We start from the raw sequence: 23,182 nt of genomic DNA on the forward strand, positions 1-23,182 counted from the left end.
GAGCATTAAGAAAGAAAACGCCACCTTTATGACCCTGGTCATTTTCATAGCATTTTTTGATTGCCTTGATAACTGACGAGATGCCGGAGCAGATTTCCGTCCCAACATCCGAAACTCAGAGTTTTATTATGGCAACCGAATAATTGTCACATATTATATTACAGATAAATTCCTCTATTTACATAATATCAAGGTCTCATTCATTCTTTTGTTGTCTTACCATTACTATTAATATAAATATATATATATATATATATATATATATATATATGAGTGTGTATTTTTACTGACTCATTGCCATGACATCAGGCAGTAGTTGTAAGCAAGTGTCACTGTTATGCAAGAGGTGTTCTTTGTTTTCAATCTTCCACATAATCGTGTTTGGGCATGGTTAAATATTACCTTACTTGCATGCTCATATGGATCAGACAGATTTCATATAGCCAGATGTCCTTCCCATTGCCAATCCTTTGGTCTTTCCAAGTAAGGTAATATTTAACCATGCCCAAACACGATTATGTGGAACACGATTATATATATATATATATATTATATATATATATATATATATATATATTACGTGGACAATATTTTCAGCCGAGACATTACAGCTATATCTGTTCAAGTGCTTCAATTCTGTGGTTTGATGCTGTTTGAATCAATAAAATTGAGTGAATGTTTGAGAACTTTGTTAGTATAGAAGGAAGCCCCACCACCGGATATCAAATTTAAGGTATATTGCTGTTGTCACCTCTGGTTTCTATCTCAATATACTTTCATTTTTAAGAATTTACTTACACTGTTTCATGACAGTAGACTGTGTGTTAATCTCCATGTTTTTGCCCACCAATGGAAACCAAAAAACACTGATCCAACTCTTGGTTCCAAAGGGACCTGCCAGTTAAAAGGGTGAGGGTTGGGGTTGTATAATAAAAATGATTTGCCAAATTTAGCTGTTCACTTCAGTTCATATCTCACCAAGATTGATTTCGACTTTAACCCTTCTGATGTCGATTAAACTCCTATAAATTATCCCAAATTTTAGTGGAATTATCAAAGAAGACTGATATTTTGTCCTTCAGAAATCAATATGTATTCACCAAAACAAAAAAAAACAACCTAAGGCTACTTTTTATTTATATTTATTGTTGTAATTGTTTAACCCCAAATTAATCCTGAATGAACACAACCACAATGAAATCCAGATGTGACCACCTTTTACTTATCTTTTCAGGTATTCTATACTCCACCCTACATTATGCAGTGTTTCTTTTTTACATAAGGTATGTTGTGTGAGGTTTGGCTATTTCCAGCAGGAGCAACTTTGTGGAGGTTTCCCCTGTTGACTCGATGTTTGTTGTTATAGCCTTAGGCCAGCTCTTCTCTAGAATATCTAAATTCCTGCTGTGACATTATTCTTAAGGCATTGTGTATCTAGGACTACTTTATCCAATGTATCCCTCATTCCTTTTTATCTTTAAGAAAGTAAGGTGTGATAATAAAAGAAGTTTGGCTATTATTCTTTAAAAGGATCAGCCATCTCAAAAAGAGTTGGAGAAACCCATTTCGTCCCCATAAAACTTTGAAACTGACTGCTTCATCAAGTCTCAAAATTCTCATAAAAAGAATGGTTTAAGTTATAATACCCAAAGCAGTTATTCAATTTGTCGAGCAAGCAAGGAGATACCACCTCTCCAAAGCTCTTTATGCATGTCTAGAAATGGTCATCAGGGACATTGATGGGACAGGTGGCATGAACCTCAATGGCGAGCAACTAACACACCTCTTACTTGCAGATGACACTGTACTCATTGTTGAAACCACAGGCCAGCTGTAGACCATAATGACAGCTGGACATTCAGAGCTCAGCAACAAGCCTTAAAATGAACTGCTTGAAAATAAAATGTATGTTGGAAGATGTAGCACAAAGCCGAATAGAGGTGGGAAGCAATGAAATCGATGTGGTGAAGGAGTAGGCCTCCTTAGGGCACACAGTGAATATGCGACGAGATATGGATGCTGAAGTTTCAAAGTGAATAAGAGCAGGCAGAAAGACATTATCCTCAATAAAGGATGTCTTACAAAGAGGATAGGACATCGATTGGCTACGACGCAAAGGGCAATGAAAAGATCCATACTTGGAATATTGTGAGAGCATATCCGAAACGAAGTAAAATTCGAGAATGGCGGGGAGTGAACGATGTTATCGCAGAATACTGAAATCACAAGTTTCACTGGGTCTAATGTTGCAAGGCTCACAGACAACAGGTGAACTTCTGCAGTTGCCAAGTGGTATCCAAGAAATTGGAAAAGGCCACTGGGAAGGCAATGGGAAAACGATTTAGTTAAGCGATTTCGATCAAGAAGGGAAAAAATGATGCAATCAAGGTAGAATTGGAAGTGCATTGTGACCAGCGGTGTACAATAGTATCTGATAGCCTCGTTGATACTGTGATGAATCTGTAAACTTAGATTCATTATTTTTTCTAATTCCGATGCAAACCTGACGCTTAAAACTCGCCACTTCCTTGATTCTCTCATTGTTTTTGCCTCACTAGATCTGTAATTAAAGGCATTCCAATCATGATCATCCAGTATTTTTGATTTCTCAGACATAATTCATCTGATACATTATCTAGTGTGTCCTGTTTTTATTCTGTAGAGGACGAATTGGCTCACTTGTTCGTTTACTGTTGTTTGACTGATCAGACCATCGACTATATTAACGAATACATTGTCCCACGTGCCCTTAATTTAAGACGGATGGGAGGGTGTGGTTTCGAGGGGAAATCTGGTTGCTAATTCAGAGTAGGTTGAAGAACCATTTAGCGGTTCCATCATTGGATTTGCCTTGTTTCCAATGAAATATATGATTTGTACGAGCAACCATAATTAGAGGTAAAAAAAAAACAGGTCATTTATGACAAGCCTCAAATCAAATGAAACGAAAAATCGGAGAGAGAAAGACAGAAGGAGGGAGGAAGAGAGAGAGAGAGGAAGGGAGAGAGGGGAGGAGGAAGGGAGAGAGGGGAGGGGGAAGGGAGAGAGAAATACTTATCAATAACAACAATAAACGTAGTTATCGTCGTTCCTCTGCACTGAATAGCTCGCCCGTTTCTCATTGGTTATTATTTATACGCGATATGGCGGCTGGCGTAGGAAATCACTTTAGCGGAGCTGTTCTCCTCACCAATCTAGACGACTTTATCACACCTTCACAGGTAGATTAATTATCTTTATAAAAAACAAAAAATTTAATAGCAATGAATATAACGGGAAAAGTTGCCTCACTATTGTGTTGGAAGCTGAGAATAGTGCTGTTAGTTTCAGTAGTAGGGCAATAATTTCAAAAGGGACTTATTCTCGGGTAACACCTATTATAATTATCTTTAAAGAAAGATTTGCATGTGACTTTTAAGGTTTCGGGTTTTGATCATTTTTTCCCCTGTCTTTGAATCAGAATATATCAAGAGAAATCTATAAATATAGGAGTAAGACAAGATAAATGTAAACCGTGGCTGTTTTTTAACCTCAACTCGAGCCTAAAAGGCGTTCCATCCATGACTCTCCCGTATTATCTCGGGGCCATGTTACATTTGTTCTCTGTTAATTTTAAAAAGGTGTCATTGGAATTGCGATTCGGCTTTTATTTCTAAGAGGTTGGATGACAATGGTACAAGGTTCTGCGACAAGATAGTTTTGTTTCAATTAAAAAATATTCTTAGTTAATTACTTAATTAATTACTAAGGCCACCAAAAAAAAACAGCTGTAAAAAAATGTGTATTAAACGAATCTGAAAACAAAAATTTGCGTCAACGAACAGGGGTGGGCAGAGGACTTTCGGAAAATTCACAAGATCCTCCTATATTTTCCCCCATCATAACTTTTAGGAAAATGGATATCTTTTGATGGAACTTTATATCAATACCTTTCAAACGGCGTAGATTATGATTATAAAGATATTTGTGGGGTAAATTTTTTTCCGAGGGGTGGGGAGGACTTTCAGAAGATTCACACGATCCGATTTTTTCCCTTATAACTTTTAGGAAAACGGATATCTATTAATGAATTTTTATATTATTATCTTCCAAACGGCATAGATTACGAAAAATCGCCCTTAACTTTTATTCCATAGTGAGACCATATTCAATACTGTATTTATGAATTTGTTTCTCTCACCATGATACAAGAGATCTTTTTTTAAAACCTTTTTCTATTACTCAAATGAAAAATAAATGAATCTAAACATTTTTTCCAACTTCTTTCCATTACACTGAAGCCCCCCCCCCCAAAAAAAATAGTTTACGAATTTCTTTCTCTTCGAAAGTCCTATCCCCACCCCTCGGAAAAAAAATTTACCCCACAAATTTCTTTATAATCATAATCTACGCCCTTTTGAAAGGTATTTATATAAAATTTTGTTAAAAGATATCCATTTTCCTAAAAGTTATGATGGGAAAAAAATCGGAGGATCTTATGAATTTTCCGAAAGTCCTCTCCCCACCCCGGTTCGTTAACGCAAATTTTTGTTTTCAGATTCGTTTAATACACATCTTTTAACACCTATTACTCGTGTTTTTTTGTTGTTGTTGTTGTTGGGTGTTAAAGTAGTAATTAACCAAAAAAATTTTTTAACGTGGGCTTACTATTCTGAAAGTCCCTTCTCCGCCAAGTTCCTTTTGGTGAAAGCGTGACTCTGGCCCTAGGTCGGTCAGTTAAAACGGTTCCATCTGTCAATATGTGACCATCTCAACTTATTGCAGCTACATTATGAAATGTTTCGATTTTTAGACAATAGGGTGTTATTTGAGGAAATTTAGCTGATGTTTCTAGCAGATTGCGCGACCTCGTACATGCCTGTCATGCTGAGGTCTGTCGTCATCTTATTCACCTTTCGTAAAACTGGTTTTAAGTATTCTAATGCTCAATGAATAGAAACAGGCGGAGGTGGAACCATAGAAAGAAACTGAATGAATGAATGAATGAAGGAAGGAAGGAAATAATAATAGTGCCGGCATACCTACACAAGTGTACCAATAGTGCTGAATATTTACCATTCATAGATAGGTTGCTCATACCCCCCCCCCCCCCCGAAAAACGATTATTCATTGATAAAAGTAATCCTCTATTTCTGCATGAGTATATATTTGCTAAAACGGGATATCAGTCGTAAGAAGCATATATATATATATATATATATATATATATATATATATATATATAACGAAACAGGCAAGAGGATGTTAAGGGGGTATTAAAGCGGCCCTGGTCGAAATATATATATCTTCTCTCCTTAGTTATTTAATAACTATCGATGCTTTCTTCTGCTATATTTTAAGATTTGTCAATTTCGTGTTGGGGTGGCTTTCACAAGCGTTTAGCTATGTAAGTGTTTATCAACATACAACGACGCAATTTATTTTAGAATGGAAGGGTTAGTATGTTTTCTTTCTCCTCTTTCAGACTATATACCTTCAGTTACAGAGAGAAAGCGAGGTGGGGGGGGGGGGAGAAATTAAGAAACGTTGATATTTATATAAAGAAGGAAAATGGAAATGGCTTATTTACAACCGAGAAACACAACTTGTTTGTTCTCGGTGCATTTTTTTTATATGCTTAACGACGTTTGCCACACGTTTTTCTTGATTTTGAGATCCCCGAGTTGTTCGTGTTTTTAATGCAATGCGGATTTCACGTTGGAAACATTTCACTCTTTGGGAAACGCACACCACCCAGTCTTTTACTTTCATAAAACCATCCAAAGACATATCTAATTAAGGTGTGTAAGTGCAAAAGGTATGTTTAAACAACCGCAGACACACACACACACACACACACACAAACGAACGTTGCCATATCCACGCGCACACAAAATACTCCAATACAAGGGTATGCAGTACTTGTAATAAATTACATCGGAGCAGAATTATGACAGGTCTTTCAAACCCCACACATACCATTTTATTTTGTAAAAGTATTAATATATTTACTAATTAAGCATCAAAAAGTCTTACATCAATCACACTCTCACATCTGCAACTTTCTCTTTCTCTTTCTTGATATGTTTCGAGGTTACGATAAACGATCGACCACAAACAATTGTCACGGGTTGAACACACGATCTAATATCAAATAGCTTGTCAAACAACTTCGAAATAGTATGTGTGTGTATATAGATATGTATGTATATGCGTTTGTATGTATACATGAAATGATAACCACTTACGTGTCCGAGACAGTTAATTCCCTCCGTTTGAACACCAATCACTGATGAAACCCCTGAAATACAGAGCCCCATTCGTTCGTCAAGGGAGTTGGTTTTGTTGTTTGAGTATTTTGGGTGGGGAGTGGATAGGAATCGAGATAAAAGTTTCACCACAAGACTTGACGACGTAGACAATTCCTGATGCTGCTGCAGTTCCTGCTACTGCTTTCAGAGAAGTGTTGCTGTCGTTGCTGCTATATAAACACCGATTCCAAATCGATCAAATATGGGTCTGCTATATATGCGCGTGTGTGTATGTATATATATATATGTGTGTGTGTGTATATATATATATATATATATATATATATATATATAAAATTATATATAAATATGCGTGTGTGTATGGGGTTGTATTTATATAAATTGGCTTTTTTTAACTCTTTAATTTATTTTATATGTATACATTTTCATCTCTTGTGTGGTATGAGAAAGGCTGCTGTTCTCAGTGGTACTTGTTGATTTACTCCAAAGAAATGAAGAAAGCAGGAAACACCAAAGTAAGCAATGGAATGGAGGTAGTCCCCATAATGTACTAATTGTATGAGGGTGGTGATGGTGGTAGTGGCGGCGGCGGTGATAGTAGTTAGTGCTCTGTGCTGGTTTAAATGTAATAATAGTTATGGTGGGAACACAATGCCAAGATATTTGTTGCCAGTCACGCATTACTTAAGCTTGGACTTTCCAAGAGAGTCATTTAGTCATCTTCTTATGGAGAAAGCAAAATCCCGTTTTTCTTTCACAGTTTTTTTTCTTTTACTTCGTCATTGCCGTCGTGGTGGTCTCCCGTGTCTCTCCACCTTGTCTTCCAGTCCGCCTTCAGTATCCTTCTTCACTTGCTCGATTCATCTCCTCTCCGCTTCCTCCTCCCCTTTCTCTCTAGCTTCAATCTGTTTCCTCTTTAGCTTGAAACCTTTTCTTCTTCATATTTCTTCTCTCTCACTAGAAACCTTTCCATATGCTGTAACACCCTCCTACTCTGTCTATCCTCAATGGTACTGTTGTAGCCTCTTCTTGCCAACGCCATCTACACCTCGTCCGTCTATCTACTTTCTGTTATGTTCTAACGGAGAAACAGTCTATTCCGCTCTCTTCACCTTTTCATTGGACCTTCTCTTCTTCTAGCCAAGTATTCAATCAGTTCATATGATGACTAATTGTGATTCGTAGCAGGTAGCCTTTGGTGTATCAAAATAATCCCCGCGTGCGCGTGTATAAGGAACTCCGAATCATCCTACATAGTTACCCTCCTCCCCAATTTTGGAGACCCCTTTCTTGTTATTCAGGTGTTCTACACTGCTATTGCCACTGCTGTGTCTTCAGTGCTATCGCCGATCTCACTCGATTACTTAATGTAAACCTCCCGTTTTTTCTCGATTGTTTTCTTTTCTATTTCACCTTTGTATCTGTCCACAGACTTAGACGATGAATAAAAAAATTATTTTTAATCGAAAGGCTTCAACTTTCGCTTTCTCCAACCACTATATAATTTGTTGCCAGAGTATCTTGGAATGCAGTTCATGATGATACAGCTAGTTAATGTTATTTAATCAGGTGAGCCCTGATCAAACAGATCCCCGATCAAACAGATCCCTGATCAAACAGATCCCTGATCAAACAGATCCCCGATCAAAGGTGTTCCAGCTTTGACCATTTCGTCACTTTATATGTCAGGTACTACACTGTCCAACACGTCTCCTATGTAAGACACTGGGAAGTGATTTGAGGGAGATTTAGCTGCTCTTTTTAGCAAGTAGAATGGGCTACCTGATGAACAGAAAGACCAATTTTATGACACCCACTTTGTGGCTGGCGGCTTCAACTGTCATGTTCGACAACATCCAGGGAGCTTCCATGGTGTACATGGTGGCAACTGATTTGGTTCCCACAATGAGGAGGGAACCAGGCTGCTGGAGTCCTGTGATGAAAATGATCACCTGTTTGCCTACCTGTCTGGTGGGCACACTAGTCAGATTGACTACATTCTCACCAGGAAACGGGAAAGGCAGCTACTTATAAAAAATTCAAAACTTTCCCAGGTGATGAATGCACCCCACAACATTTTTATCTATAAGAAAGTTTTATTTATTGAAGAAATTTATTTTGCAATTAAGCATACAATAAAAATACACCAGAATCTAAAATTTAATAGTCTTTAAAATTTACTGAAATAGTATGAATAACTTGTATACATTTTACTCTTTTAACATCTTTTTTTCATAAACTCGAAATATTGACTACTGTCGTTTTAACCCGTTATAAAAGCAGAAGCCTCTAAAATCATTATTCGTATCAAATCAAATGAATGCTTGATTTTATGCTGCATATTACCAGTCATTTTTAAAATCAAGATTAGTGAAAATCTTATACTATTAGCCAAAGTTTATGTCATTTGCATATGCAATTAACCAACTTATGCCATTATACAGAAAGCACATTAATGAATTGATTGTATCATCTACAGAGTGTGAACAAATATATAGAACTAGCTGTCTCTCCACCAACATCCCAGCATGCATTTGTGAACTGTGTGTGTGTGTGTGTGTGTGTGTGTGTAACTGAGAAGCAACAATCAAGATATTAGACTCAAAAACTATCACTAGTATTCCTACATTATCCTACTCTATCGAGAGTTCTTTGTATGTCAGCAAGATATTCTACATGTGTCAATATTTTATAAGAGAACAATGGAGAAACTGCTCTTTTATTTTCTCAATAAAATGACATAAAATTAACATTGTTTTCGGTTTCAAGTGATCTTCCTGATTATGTTTCTTCCATCAGCAATGTGTAAAACCTTTGAATATTGAGAAAAAGACTGGCAAAGTTGGTAAGATCAAGATTGAAGATGATGGAAGCTACTATGAAGTTAGCATGGTAAGTGGATTCAGTTGGTGTATTCAGATTTTACCTTTTTTGCAAAGGTTTTTGAATTAGCAAATTCTTTCTTTCTCATATTCTAGAGTAGGAAGAATCGGTTATAATACATAAGAATATATTAGAAATAAATACATCATAATCTCTCTCTCTGACCATATTTCCATCTTTAAACTGCACTGTTTTCTGAGTTATAGCAACCTTCCTGGTATAGAAGGCTCTGAAAAGTTTGAGAGTACATCTTGTCAGATGAGTTGTACCTGTAATTCAAAGTTGTATCTGCATGAAAATTATGTCAATGGTTCAAATGTTTGCATATCTATGTGTGCACATATTTATCTATTTGTCTGTCTTCCTGTCAGTCTGTTTCATCATCATCATCATCATTGTTTAACATCCACTTTTCCATGCTTGGAGTTGGATGGAAGGAAACAGTAATCATGGCCGAATCTGATGTCATGTAACTAGCACCTGTACTGTGACATGTAAAAAGCATCTCTCGAGTTTTGGGCCTCATGGAGACAATGTGGCTGATGCCAGTGTCGCGTAACCAGCACCTGTGGCAGTGTCATGTAACTAGCACCTTTTGAGTGTTGGGCCTCACAGAGGCTATGACAAATGACCAAGACCTTCAGCAATGTGCCATGCTTGAGTAGAAGACCCATCAAGCCAAGTGAAATCATAGTCGTGGCAGATACTGGTGTTACACAGCTGGCACATAAAAGCACCCATTACACTCTCGGGGTGGTTGGTGTTAGGCTGGGCATCCAGCTGTAGAAATCATGCCAAATCAAACTGGAGTCTGGTGCAGCCACTCAGATTATCAGCTCTGGTCAAAACTGTCCAACCTGTGTCAGCATGGATAACAGACATTAAATGATGATCATTATGATGATATATGGACTACAGCTGTGAATTCAAAGGTCCAGCCTTGTTACACACTGTCATACTGAGACCGTCTGATGAAATACAAGGAAACATGTTTGAGTATTTTATAGTTGAACTTGTGTTATAGCAGCTTACAATATATGCATTGATCAGACAAGTGTTTTACATATTGTCAATGCAAAATCCATTTACTTGTTGTTTTACATGTTTCTTTGTTGTTACATTTTAGCCCCTGTTCCCCTATCTTCATCTCTTCAACCTGTCAATATGTATTATTTTTATTATTATATGTTCAGTCAGGTGAAGCTAATAAATTGAAGAAAGCAAAAATCACATTAAATGACTGCCTTGCCTGCAGTGGATGTATCACCTCAGCAGAAAGTGTACTTATCTCACAGCAGAGTTCTGAGGAATTATACAAAGTCTTGAAGCAGAATTCTGCCATACAAAAGGTAGACAATAATTCTTATTTATTTACTTTATTCAGTTGTTGTTTTTTTTTTGGTTTTCTTTTCAGTTTTTAATTTGTATTTAGAAAAAAATTAAAATCCCTCTCAACACATGGCTATGATGCTCCTCCACTACTTCTGCTCATGATCAGAGATGCACATATTGTCAGCCTCTAAGAGACATGCTCAACTTGTTAAAGTCAAACAACTGACAAGCAAATCTTTGATATTGAGCAGAATATTTGCTGTAGCTCATCTTTTATAGCAAAACAAAACATGTACATGATAACACTTCCAATCAGTTAAGATCAGAAGCCTTGAGAGCCAGTGCCCGGTATTGCATCAAAGCATTTATTATTATTATTATTATTGTTGATTTGTTCGACTAAAGGCGGTGCTCCAGCATGGCTGCAGTCAAATGACTGAAACAAAAGAATACACAACAGATTGAAGTGGTGGAAAGGAGAAATTCCTAACATCGGGCCACAAGTAACCTTAAATGCCAACAACCTTCCTATGTATCCTAATAACACTGTTTTCTGGAGCTGCACTAAACTAGATTCTATGACTATTTTCTCCATCCATCTGTTCAAATCTTTAGGGATAGTTCCTAACCTATAACTACTGGGATACATAAGGTCCATTATCTGGCACTTTTTATTCTCTTTGTCTGCTACTGCTAAACCAGGCCTTCTAAACAATAAACTGCAGTTAGTGCAATGTAAAATCTGAACTCATCACTCTTAAGGTTTGGTAAGGAATCCTAAATCCTAGCCTACTTTGCCAATTTGTCTCTTCAGTCTGAGAATAACGCATGTTTCATAGATTCTTCCTTCCACCACTCTCAGAGAAAAAAGAAGAAAAGCAGCTAAATTCTAACATTTTAGTCTAACCAGTATCATTCCAGATCTTTCTTTGATCTTTCTTCAGATTCTAGAACTTTCTTCTAAGTTAGACTGAGATCCTCTTGTGTTACATATAAGTCACTGAATCTTCTCCATTTGATTCTATTGGCAGTAGCTGTTACAGTTTCCAATGTTTATTTTGAATTTTTAGGGAGAACAATCTGGTGATGAAAAACTCGTTATCGTATCAATATCACCACAGTCTCGGGCTTCATTGGCAGCAAACTATAAACTTTCTTTGGAAGACACAGCCAAGAAATTAACAGCCTTTTTCAAAGGTTTAGGTAAGGGATTCTTTTGTTGTATTATAACATTGATTTCAAACATTTGGCACAAAAATCAAACATATTGTAGAGATAAGGATAGAGTTAATTAAATTGATCACTTTCTCTCCTCAGTAATTGAGAGCTACTAATTTTATCACTTTCAGGAAGGGTGAAATGCAAAGAAAATCCCTTAGCAAGATATGAAATCACATCATAAAACATAAAAGAATGAAAATAAATATCATAAAGTAGAGGCATAATTGTGTGGTTATTAAGTTCATTTTGAAATTACATGATTTCAGGTTCAATCCCTCTATGCAGTACTTGGGTAAGTGTCTGCTATCATAGTCGTAGGTCAACCAATGGTTTGTGCTTGAAATTTGGATATCAGAAACTGTGTAGAAGCCCATTGCAGGAATTGCTCCTGTTCTTAGGTGGTAGATTTAAAGGATTCAACTGGGAAAATGGAGAGACTTAATCTGGATACTTCTTTAAAAGATATCTCAAAACCATCTCAGAAGGAATACCGAAAGGAACTAATCAATAAAATAAAGGACTTCTTACATTACTTAAGATGGAAAGCATTCTACCGTGGCTGAGGACAAATCTTACTTGAATAAACATGAAAATAAGGAAACAGAATGGGTTAGGAAACACTTTAAATGAAGAAAACATCCATCTTATAATAGAAATCTTGATTCTTTCGAAGACCAAATTTGGGATGCAATTAAGAACATTACATTTGAGAAGCAAACATAAAAAAACTGAGGAACATTATTTTAGAGCTGAAATCTAAAGAAGGAATATTGGTTACCTCTGACAAGACTGGAAATCTATATAATATGAACATTAATTTATACCAGAAGGAAATCACAAAAAATATAAAATAGTAAATAAGAATATACTTTAAAATATTAACCTTGAGTGTAACAAAATAATGACAGAATATAATATTGATGATTTGACAGAACCTTTTGTCCCTTTGAGACCTAGAAGTCAGGTGCATGATGAAATGGGTGATGTTATGAATAAACTGCTTTGCTGATATGAAACACATATGTAGCACGGATTGAACAGACATTGTCTAATCATCTTATATATATATATATATATATATATATATATATATATATATCATCATCATCATCATCATCATCGTTTAACGTCCGCTTTCCATGCTAGCATGGGTTGGATGATTCGACTGAGGACTATATATATATATATATATATATATATACAGGGTGTCCTGAAATTAAAGCAACTGAAGTTTCAGGCTTTAATAACTATCAATAAATGTGATAAGATATGAAAAATATACATCATTATAAAAGCTTAGTGTGTCTTCTTTTTCTTTAAGACTAAATAAACTTAGATATATAAATTAGATTATGGCTATAGACTGAAATACAATCATAACCTCCACAAAGGAGGTGAAAGTAATACAACTATAGCAAAAAAGCTTAAAATTAACCGAACACCAGTCTGGAAAATTGTCAAAAAATTTCAAGGGACTGGTTCCACCACTGATCAACTTGGACATGACCGAAAAAAGAAAAGTGCAAACCTCTCAGCTTATCAAAAGTACCATAGAAAAGATACTGCAAAATCCTCGTTGTTCTGTCAGAAAATTGGCTGCCACAGCAAAAATAAGCCAGACATCAGTGTATCAAGTGCTAAAAGAGGATCTCAGGACCCACCCTTACAAGATGATCTGCTGTCATGAGCTCACACAAGTTTATAAGGCCATGAAACTGGAGAGATGTTGTCTTATCCTGCATCAGATTGCTGAAGGAATGCTGCCCAACTTGGTGTTCTCTGGGGAAAAGCAATTTGACATTGAACAGACAGTAAACTACCAGAATGATTGACTTTGGAATGTATCTGACTCTGTTGAGGATAGTCTCATAAATCGACATTAAAATCCACAGTCATTTATGGTTTGGGTGGCTGTGACAACCACTGGAAAGTTCACCCCTCGTTTTTGTGCCCCTGGGTATTAAAATTAACACCCAGCAATACATTGGTGACATTCTGGAAGCTGAACTGCTTCCATGGACGAATGAGCACTTTCAAGGCTCACCTTGGAGCCTTCAACAGGACTTGGCACCATCCCACAGCTCCAAACAGACACAACACTGGATTCAGAAAAACATTCCATCGTTCATAGGCAAGGCTATATGACCCTCAAGAAGCCCCAATCTCAACTTGTTGGATTTTTGTGTTTGGTCCATTTTGGAGACAAGGGTCTCGAGCACTCATGTTTCCCTTGATACTCTGAAGGCAAAACTGTGCCAGGAAGGGGCTTCAATTCTGCAAGAACAGCTACATGCTGTGTATAAAGCATCCAAACCCTAGACTTTGTGATTCAAAACAGAGGTGGTCATATCAAATAAATGTGATAGTATCATAATTGTGTTTTCTTTACCATTGCACTGCAATGCTCAGACCTGAAATATAACAATATTTTGCTGTGGTGATACTGATAAAAGTTGTTTGCCTTAATTTTGGGACACCCTGCATATATATATATATATATATATATATATATATATATATATATATATATATATATATATTATTTTATGTATATTAATATTATCTCAGTTATTAAAACTTTCGATAATTTGAATACGTTAATGGTTACCATTGGTAGCAAAATTACACTAAAAAACAAGATATCCCAGCCGTTTTACAGGTTGATATACCGAGTTAACGTGATACATTTTGAGAATATATGGATAATAATAACAAATGGAGCAAAACGCATGTCGATGAAAGTTCCTTTAATTCCTACATATATGTTTCGAAGCAAGTGAGGGCCATTTCACAAAAAAAAGAAAGGGCTGCTGGAATCATCACTTGTTTCTCATCAGGGAGATCATAATAAAACATTTAATAGCAAGACAAAAACGAAATGATGGAGTAACTTACCAGCTGAGGTGTTACATGGTCAGTGACCGTCAGAAGGTTTGTTTACATAGAGTTATGACGGGGTCAACGATATTATTCCACGGGCTTTAGGAATAAGAACGCTAGTTTACATAGAAATATAAAGGGAGGGTGTCTCTGATGTGATGCTAAAGGTTGTGGTCAAGGAGTCATTCGGGTGGGTGAGGGGAGATAATTAAAGTGAATGTTTACATATGTGTCTGCTAGCGTGCAGACACCTATGTACAAACACGTGCGTGTATGCACATACACACATACATATGCGCACACCCATGTATACATACCCACACACCCACGTTTTGCTCCATTTGTTGTTATTATCCATATATATATATATATATATACATCTTATTGTCTCTTTGTGTATATAAGACTATATTTTCCAAAGAATCCTAATTTAGTACGGTCGGTATGAAGTATAGAGGTTGGTGTTTCTTTCTTGTGTTTTAGTTGGGTAAAAATAGTTATTTATAACTTAGGCTCACTGTTCAAATACTTGGTGTGCATATGTGTGAGAAGTAAGGATGCCTTTGATTAAATTGCCCTCAGTGTACACTTGGTATTAAGAATTTAGAGGCCCTCCTATACCCATCTTTGAAGGTTGACTTTACCAGCCGTCATTATCGTCATTGTCCTTGTTGTTTTCACCATCACTACCACCTCTATTATTACATAGTCACCACCATCATTATCACCACTGACTGTCATAAAACTGAAAGTTTTTTTTCTGATACGGATGAGTTTCTTCAGTTTTGACAGTCATTAACATTTCTACATTGAAAATCCCATCCTTTTTATTCCAGGTGTTGCTTACATCCTTGACACAACATTTTCCCGAAATTTTAGTTTAATTGAGAGTGCTCAAGAATTCCTTCATCGCTACAAGACTGCCAACATCAAACAAACTGCATTCCCCATGTTGACCTCAGCTTGTCCAGGTAAGAGTAGTTTGTGTGTGTTAGTTGTATGCACACATACAACATGTCTGTACTTTTTAAAGGTAAACTTTGACAAAGCCAAAACTTATATTTACAAGAAAAAAAGGCATCGAAGCCAAAACTTCAAAGTACTGTCAAACTTTTCATTCATTTGAAAAATAACATTTCTACCAAGTTAAGCAACCACATAGTAGTACCCAGGTGTGTACTTTTGATTTGTATGACACCTATTTCAGTCTGTCTGTTTTATTCTTACACTTTTTTGAAATTATGTTGTTAAAAGCCTTTACCATCTCTCTTGTTCTTCATTTCCATTTCTTCTCAGAATTAGGATTAACTTTTCAATTAACTTTCATTGTTTATTCTAATGATTTGTAATGTTAATTTTAATTAATATCTCCTGAAGTATCTCTGTTTTTCTTTTATGATGATTGGTACAAGGATGGATCTGCTATGCCGAAAAGACCCATGGATCATTTATTCTCCCTTACATCAGCACAACAAAATCTCCACAGCAAATCATGGGATCCTATGTGAAAGACTTCTTTGCCAACCTCCATAGCAAGAGGCCCAGTGACATCTACCATGTCACTGTGATGCCATGCTATGATAAAAAGCTGGAGGCTTCACGCCAAGACTTCTACAATGACATCTACAACACCAGAGATGTCGATTGTGTTATCAGTACTGGTGAGTTATCTCTATGTTTCTACTGTTTCTATAATATATTATATACACGTTAATGTCATCATCATCATCTTCATTTAACATCTGTTGTCCATGCTGGCAATGGTTGGATAGTTTGACCAGGGCTGGTAAGCTGAAGGGCCGCACCAGACTCCAGTCTGATTTGGCATGGTTCCTACAGCTGGATGCCCTTCCTAATGCCAACCACTCTGAGAGCATAATAGGTGCTTTTACATGCCACTGGCATGAGTGCAAGTTACGTGACACCGGAATCGGTCACATTGCTTGGGTGAAGCCGTTTCTTGTAGAATATCGTGACAGCACTTTTCATTCTGTATTTCAGCTGAGATCAACTTTGGCTTATATTCTTCTGGGGCTTCATAAAATAGCCAGTCAGGTGTTTGGAGGTAATATAATTGACCGTTACCATCCCCTAAATTTTCTCATCTTGTTCTTGTGTAAGAAATGATTAATTATTACTGTTGTTGTAGGGTGTTGTATTGGCAAAATTGGTTTGGATGAAATGCTTTGAGGGATTTAGTCATGGCCCTTGATATCCTGAGTTCAAATTCACTGTGATCATCTTTGCTATTCATCAGTCAAATACTTGAATCAGTTTAATCAGCTAATCTCTCCCTAAGTTTGTGGTTTTGTGTCTATACTAGAAACTATTGTTTATTTTTTTTTTTTTTGATCAGATGAAGTAGATAAAATGTTCCTGAAGGAGAATGTGTTGTTAGCAGAGATACCAGCAATGGAACTTGATCCTATGTAAGTAACAGCTCTATATTTTTTGCTTTTCATTGTCATTTGATATTAAAGAAGTGGGTTGGAAATTTCCCTGGCTCAAACTATTTCAGAGACTAGATACTTCATATAATAAGATATTCTTGGGACACTGGACAGACAGCTTGCACAGTGAACACTTCAGGTGTGGATTTCTATCTGTCACTATCCAAACCTTTACTGTGTGGTGTATAGAGAGTGGTGGTCTCATCTGGTGAAACCATCTAATATCGACTCCGTTCAGAAAGCTGGAAGAGAAGATGTCATTCGAAGAAAAAAACACTGTACAATGAATTCATAGAACCAAGCTGTAGCTTTTAAATGCTTTTACTCAAAGTCACAAATATATACAAGTTGAATAAATCATGAAAGGTATTTACAAACAAAGGATTGTCTGATGCAGAAGAAGAAGTGCAAGTTCATGAGGAAGACGAAGAAGTGACTGCAACAATGTTATCAGCAGATGACAAGGAACCAGAGAATTCCAGAATCCTGTCTGTGGAGGCGGCAAGTTGTTCAATGGCGGTATGTTCCATCATGGGTGCTAAAACTGATTGGACATTAGAAGGTGTCCTTGAGAAAAATTATCCTGTTTTCATCCATTATTAGACACGACTAATTTGTTTGTTTCTTAAGTAACACTTAATTCCCTTAAACTTTCCACTCCATATGTCACAGATATCCTGGTGATGCCCCCCACAAGTTAGTTACCCATGCAGGCGGTGGGTCTGGAGGTTTTCTCAACTATATACTCAGAATTGTTTCCAAAGACCTGTTTGGTAAAGATCTCAAGGAACTGGAATTAAAAACATTGAGGTAAGAAAGTGGATTGGTTATCTCTGAATAACTTCTTAACAACACCATTCCAACTGTGACCATCCTACCTTTTTGTGTATATGTAAAGTAAATTATTATTGTCATTAAAACCGGGGTCATTGTAATCGACTAGTCCCCCAAATTTCAGGCCTTGTAGAAAGGATTATTATTATTGGTAGAATCATTAGCACGCCGGATAAAATGCTTAGTGGCATTTCGTCTGTCTTTATGGTCTGAATTCAAATTCTAGTGAGGCCAGCTTTGCCTTTCATCATTTTAGGGTTGATCATTTACTGATCATGTATTAGGATCAATGTAATTGACTTACCTCCTCCCCTCAAGATTGCTGGCCTTGTGCCAAAATTAGAAAGAATTATTTATGGTGCTGAAATGGAATTGGCAGAACTTTTAGAGTGTTCAACAAAACAATTCTTGTTCTATTTACATTCTAAGCTCAAATGCTGTGGAATGTCCACATTGCCTCTCATCCATCCAAAGTCAATAAAATTCCAGTCAAGTCGTACTGAAGTCGATATAATCAACAGTTCCCCTCCTCATAACATTTTGCTCTTGTTAGAAATGGCTATTATTAGTTTTAATATACTTTAATAAAAAAAATAACAACTGAAAATGTTATATAAAGGAAATATTGTACTAAATCAAGGGTTAGCCCTATGTATCCTATGACAGTTTTCTCTTTTACATGTCATAGTTCCCTTTTTGAGTCAGTATTTTGCAGCCAGTAGCACTCCTTGTTGCTAACCCTCTTACAACATATCTATTCTAAAACTGTGAATTAAAAATCTAACGAGAAAATATTATGTAGTGGGAAATATTGATTAATGTCTTATATTATTTTCACTTTTCTAGCAAATAGGGGTGACAGTCCTGGACATGTTTTAGATTTATTTTGACCTCATCAGCAAAATAGAACTTTCTCAATGCTTTTCAAAGTAGTGATGACACAATAACTAAGTGTATGTACAAGATTGTAAATTAATTGATTGAGGAAAATAGAACTGTAGAAAAATAATTCACAGATACCATCTGTCTGGAAAAACAATTTCGTCATTTTTCCTTTCTTTGTTTATTTATTGATTTAAAATTTTTCCCTTTCTCTTTCCACAGAAATAATGACTCTAAAGAAATCACAGTAACTTCAGAAGATGGTAAAGAACTGAAGTTTGCCATTGCTTATGGATTCCGAAACATCCAAAATATTGTCCAGAAGATTAAGCGAGGCAAGTGTCCATACCATTTTGTAGAAATTATGGCCTGTCCATCTGGATGTAACAATGGTGGTGGGCAAATCCGAGCTGCCTCTGCCACACAAGAAATGGCAAAGAGCACATTATTACAAGTTGAAGAACTTTACAACTCTATTGACCTGATTGAACCCACAGAGGTTGAAGACGTTCAGAAACTGTATACTGAGTGGCTTGGAGGGCACGACTCTGAGAAGTGTGCCTCCATGCTTCACACTCAGTACCACCATATAGAGAAAAATACAAATGTTTTAAATCTTAAATGGTAGAACTATAAAATAAATAAATAAATAAATTAATTATTTAATCAGATTTGGTGGGGTGGATATAATTGATTAAATTGATCCCAGTACTTGATTGGGATTTTAACTCAGAATGTGAAGAGCCTTAATGAATGCTTTAATACATTTTGTCTGACCCCCTAACAATTCTACCAATTTACAGTCCTTAATGATATATTCTAACATGGGCACAACGCTACAAATTTGGAGGGACAGCTTAGTTGATTAAATTAACCCCAACTTCACAACTGGTACTTTATATTATTAAACTTGTAGGTTTTGCCAAATAATTTCTAACATAAGCTCAAAACCTGAGATTTTAAGAGAGTGTTCAGTTGATCCAAGTAGTCTCCATGGTAATTAATTTATCAATTTACCCCTCCCAAGATTGCTGCCTTGTGTCAGAATTAGAAAGAATTATTATTATTATTATTATTAAAGGGACCCATGGAAATTCCACAGAATGAAAAAGATTAAGAGAAGCTATTTACGAAAGGATGATTTTCATTTTTATTTTTATTATGCTAAGTTATTTCACTTCCAGTCACAATAATATATTTTATGATTTTAAAATTTCCTTCTGTTAAATATTTTATATTCCTCTCTTTCTCTCTTACCTCTTCAACAAACTTTTTAACCATGTAATTCCCCTCTTCATGTTTTTAACATTTCTGTCTTTCTTCTCACCTCTCACTTCCACTAACCATGAATGACAGCATAATGCATCAGCTGGCTATCTGCTCTCTCACATTCCCTCTTCCTCTCTCTTACTCTACTTCCTCCTCCTCTCTAACAAACTAAAGTGTAAAAGTGTGAATGAACTGGTTGAAGAATAATATTATAGATTTAGTTCAATAAAAAAATAATACTTTTCTCTATCAACACCACCACCACCACCATCATCATCATCATCACTGCAATTTTCAGTTACAAAACTCGTTTCATTTCACTTCTGTCCAGCTGTTTGTTTATATCTACTTTTTCTTGCTGTCAATGTATCTCTACTCTGACAATGCAAATGCTCTCTGCTTCTCTCTCTCTCTCTCTTAATGTAACTGCCTCCTCTGTCCATCTCTCTCTCTGTCTGCCTTTCTTTAACCTCACTACCAGAACATCACCCTCTACTAAATATTGTACCCTAAACATATCTCTTCCTCTTTACCTTCCCCCACCCACCCTACAGCATGTAGTTAACACTTCTCTTGCTCTTCGTCTCTCCCTTCAACTAACCATTTGACACATTTCGCCTTATTATACATCCTACCCTACTTCTTTCTTCTCTTCTCACACTCCTCCTCTCTCTCTCTCACTTTTACTCCACCTCTCACTCACTCCACATCCACCTTTCTAACTAAAGTGTAATGGGTGGATGAACAAGTAGATTATTATTCAGATTATTTAAGGTGGTGAAATGGAATTGGCAGAACTTTTAGAGTGTTGAACAAATTTGGATTAAATTGGCTGCAATAATTGACTGGTACAGCATTTTCCAATATTTCAACTTTTAGGGAACCTTTGGAATACATTCCATGTCTCAACAGAACCCAACATAAAATTTATTATCAATTTTTATTAATCACTTCCTGACTCTCTGATGGGGCTGGCCCTTTTTTCATAATTTCTTCTTTTCCTCTATTTCTTTTATTCTGTGACAGCAGGCTGTTGGTCCCTATCAGCCTGCATTTGGATGTTATGTTTCTACTGGCAAGGTGAGTCTTGTTGTTGCTCTGGAAAAGCCTCCAATTTATGCTTGTGGCCACATTTGCACATTACTATTGCTTATTTGAAATCATTTCCAAACTTCTTTTTTTTCTTTTCAGTGCTTAATAGTATGAAATTTTGCATCTAGCTGTAAAAAATATACAAGGGTAAGTCAAAAATTATCTGCACTTTTGCCATAACATATCTTTATTGTTGTCACACTGCCTTCTGCACATGCACGCTTACAGTTGGTACTATTTGATCAAAGTTTGAACCTGATCGTGCCATTTTTCTTTCTAGTTTTATAATGTAAGCATGGCCACTCCACTTGCAATGTGCACCAAAGAAGAACAAAGATCTGAGAGATGGTAATGGTGAACCAGTTTACCATTACCATCTCTCGAGCTTGTTGAACCTTCTCGTCAGTGGTGGAGGTTGACGGGTGTCACGCTTGTCCAGCCACTTTTAAACGTTTTTGATCCAGTCATACACACTTCTACATGGTTGTGCACTGTCCCCGTTTTGTGCTAAAAGCCTCCAATGAATTTTAGCACCTGACACAACTTCCAACCAGAGAAATTGGATCAGTGTTCTTTATTCTTCGTTGGTGCACATTGCTGGTGAAGCAGCCATGCTTACACTGTAAAACCAGAAAGAAAAATGGTGCAATCAGGCTCAAACTTCAATCACATGGCCACAATAGTACCAACTGTAAGCACGCATGCGCAGAAGTCAGTGTGACAATAATAAAGATATGTTATAGGGAAAGTGTGGATAAATTTTGACTTCCCTTGTAATTTCCCTGTAACAATATCAAATGCAAATATACGACTTCACTCAACCCGTTTCCCACTAAAAAATGTTGAATAGTTTCACAGGCATCAGGTATCCATTTTAGCTAGCAATGTTAATTCTTTAAGATTAGAATTTTTTTTTTCTCCTGGATAAGACACCATTCTTTCACACAAGCAATTATTTTTTCTTTAGAAGAGGAATTAACCCCAGAGCTGCAAACCAATCAAAACACTTGTCAGTTTGAGGAAGTTGTCACTGACGTCATTTCTGGTTTAAAGACACTCTAGCCATGATTAGCCTGTCTTTTAGGGGCACATGTACAATTACGCTACACTGTCCAGTCTGTTCTTTTTGCTTTTTTTCTTTTTCCAAGATGGCTAAAATTTGATGTATATCTGGCTGCTATTTCTAGCAGGTCAAGTGACAAGGCAGAAGTTGGTTCATAGTAGCTAAGTGTTTTTAGATCATAGACATATTACAGTGTTTGCTAATATGACCTTGTTATTATTCCGTTACTTCATTGACTCAGCTTTTTGTGGACCCAATAGAAAAACATCTGATTTGTGAATTTTTAAAAAACAGCTCTCAGGAATCAATCTTAAATTATATTAAAGAGTTTTCATTATTAATGAACATTCATTTATATTTTGTTATGGGAATTAAAAGTTTTCACAGAGAAACTATTTTAATGATTTCCAGTTAATTTTGGTTCATGTACAAATGTAAATTGTTTTGTGAATTAAAATTTCAAATTTGGTTATTTTTTCCTTCAATTTTTTCTTGTTGTAACATATTTATCAAACAATTGTGCATGTATAGTTTTATGGTTAAGAAGTTAACCGCAATCCTAAGGTTTTAGGTTCACTCCCACAGTGTGGCTAAGGCAAGTGTTATTTATATGTATAAAACAAAAGATGTCTGTGTGTGTAGTACAAATGCATTTCTACAGTTTTCAACCGATTTTACACACGCATTACTTATGCGCTAAGGATGGTCATGCACTATAAGGAGTGCATGTAGGAGCCCAGAGCTCCTACATAAAGTGAGAAACGAAGAAAAATGGTGTTTTACATGGGTTTTTCTCTAAAACCTTCTGCAGTTTTCAACTGATTCTCTCCCTTCTCTCATTTTGTTTCCCTTGCTTACACATATTCTCTCTCCCCTTCAGTAATAATTCCTCTCTCTCTCTCTCTCTCTCTCTCTCTCTCTCTCTCCCCCTCTCTCTCTCTCTCTCTCTCTCTCTCTTTCTCTCTCTCTCTCTCTCTCTCTCTCTCTCTCTCTCTCTCTCTCTCTCTGCAAAAATGACTTCTGTG

The 23,182-nt window shown here is 36.3% G+C and overlaps 2 protein-coding genes across 7 annotated transcripts in view; one reads left to right on the plus strand and one right to left on the minus strand.

Moving 5' to 3' along the window:
* LOC106877696 (target of rapamycin complex subunit lst8) overlaps positions 1–6,481 on the minus strand; it is a 24,197-nt gene extending 17,716 nt beyond the window's left edge. The window contains exon 1 of the mRNA XM_014926648.3: positions 6,228–6,481. Within this exon, the coding sequence (XP_014782134.1) occupies positions 6,228–6,299 (72 nt within the window). The 5' untranslated portion in view covers positions 6,300–6,481. The remainder of the gene's footprint in view (positions 1–6,227) is intronic.
* LOC106877694 (cytosolic Fe-S cluster assembly factor narfl) overlaps positions 1–22,625 on the plus strand; it is a 25,199-nt gene extending 2,574 nt beyond the window's left edge. For 2 of the 6 annotated variants that reach the window (XM_052975869.2, XM_014926645.3), the window contains exons 2-9: positions 9,051–9,143; positions 10,328–10,483; positions 11,537–11,669; positions 15,404–15,538; positions 15,980–16,228; positions 16,924–16,996; positions 17,690–17,827; positions 18,956–22,625. In XM_052975869.2, the coding sequence (XP_052831829.1) occupies positions 9,141–9,143; positions 10,328–10,483; positions 11,537–11,669; positions 15,404–15,538; positions 15,980–16,228; positions 16,924–16,996; positions 17,690–17,827; positions 18,956–19,361 (1,293 nt within the window). In that variant the 5' untranslated portion in view covers positions 9,051–9,140 and the 3' untranslated portion in view covers positions 19,362–22,625. Of the gene's footprint in view, positions 1–3,060; positions 3,222–5,525; positions 5,798–6,579; positions 6,767–7,260; positions 7,621–9,050; positions 9,144–10,327; positions 10,484–11,536; positions 11,670–15,403; positions 15,539–15,979; positions 16,229–16,923; positions 16,997–17,689; positions 17,828–18,955 lie in introns of those variants that run through there. The other 4 variants (XM_014926642.3, XM_052975870.2, XM_014926641.3 and 1 more) reach the window with 4 other exon arrangements.
* The last annotated feature ends 557 nt before the right edge of the window (positions 22,626–23,182 follow it).

This window comes from Octopus bimaculoides, chromosome 22, assembly GCF_046866305.1.
Source record: "Octopus bimaculoides isolate indiv1 chromosome 22, ASM4686630v1, whole genome shotgun sequence".
In the NCBI taxonomy this organism is placed as follows: Eukaryota; Metazoa; Mollusca; class Cephalopoda; order Octopoda; family Octopodidae; genus Octopus; species Octopus bimaculoides.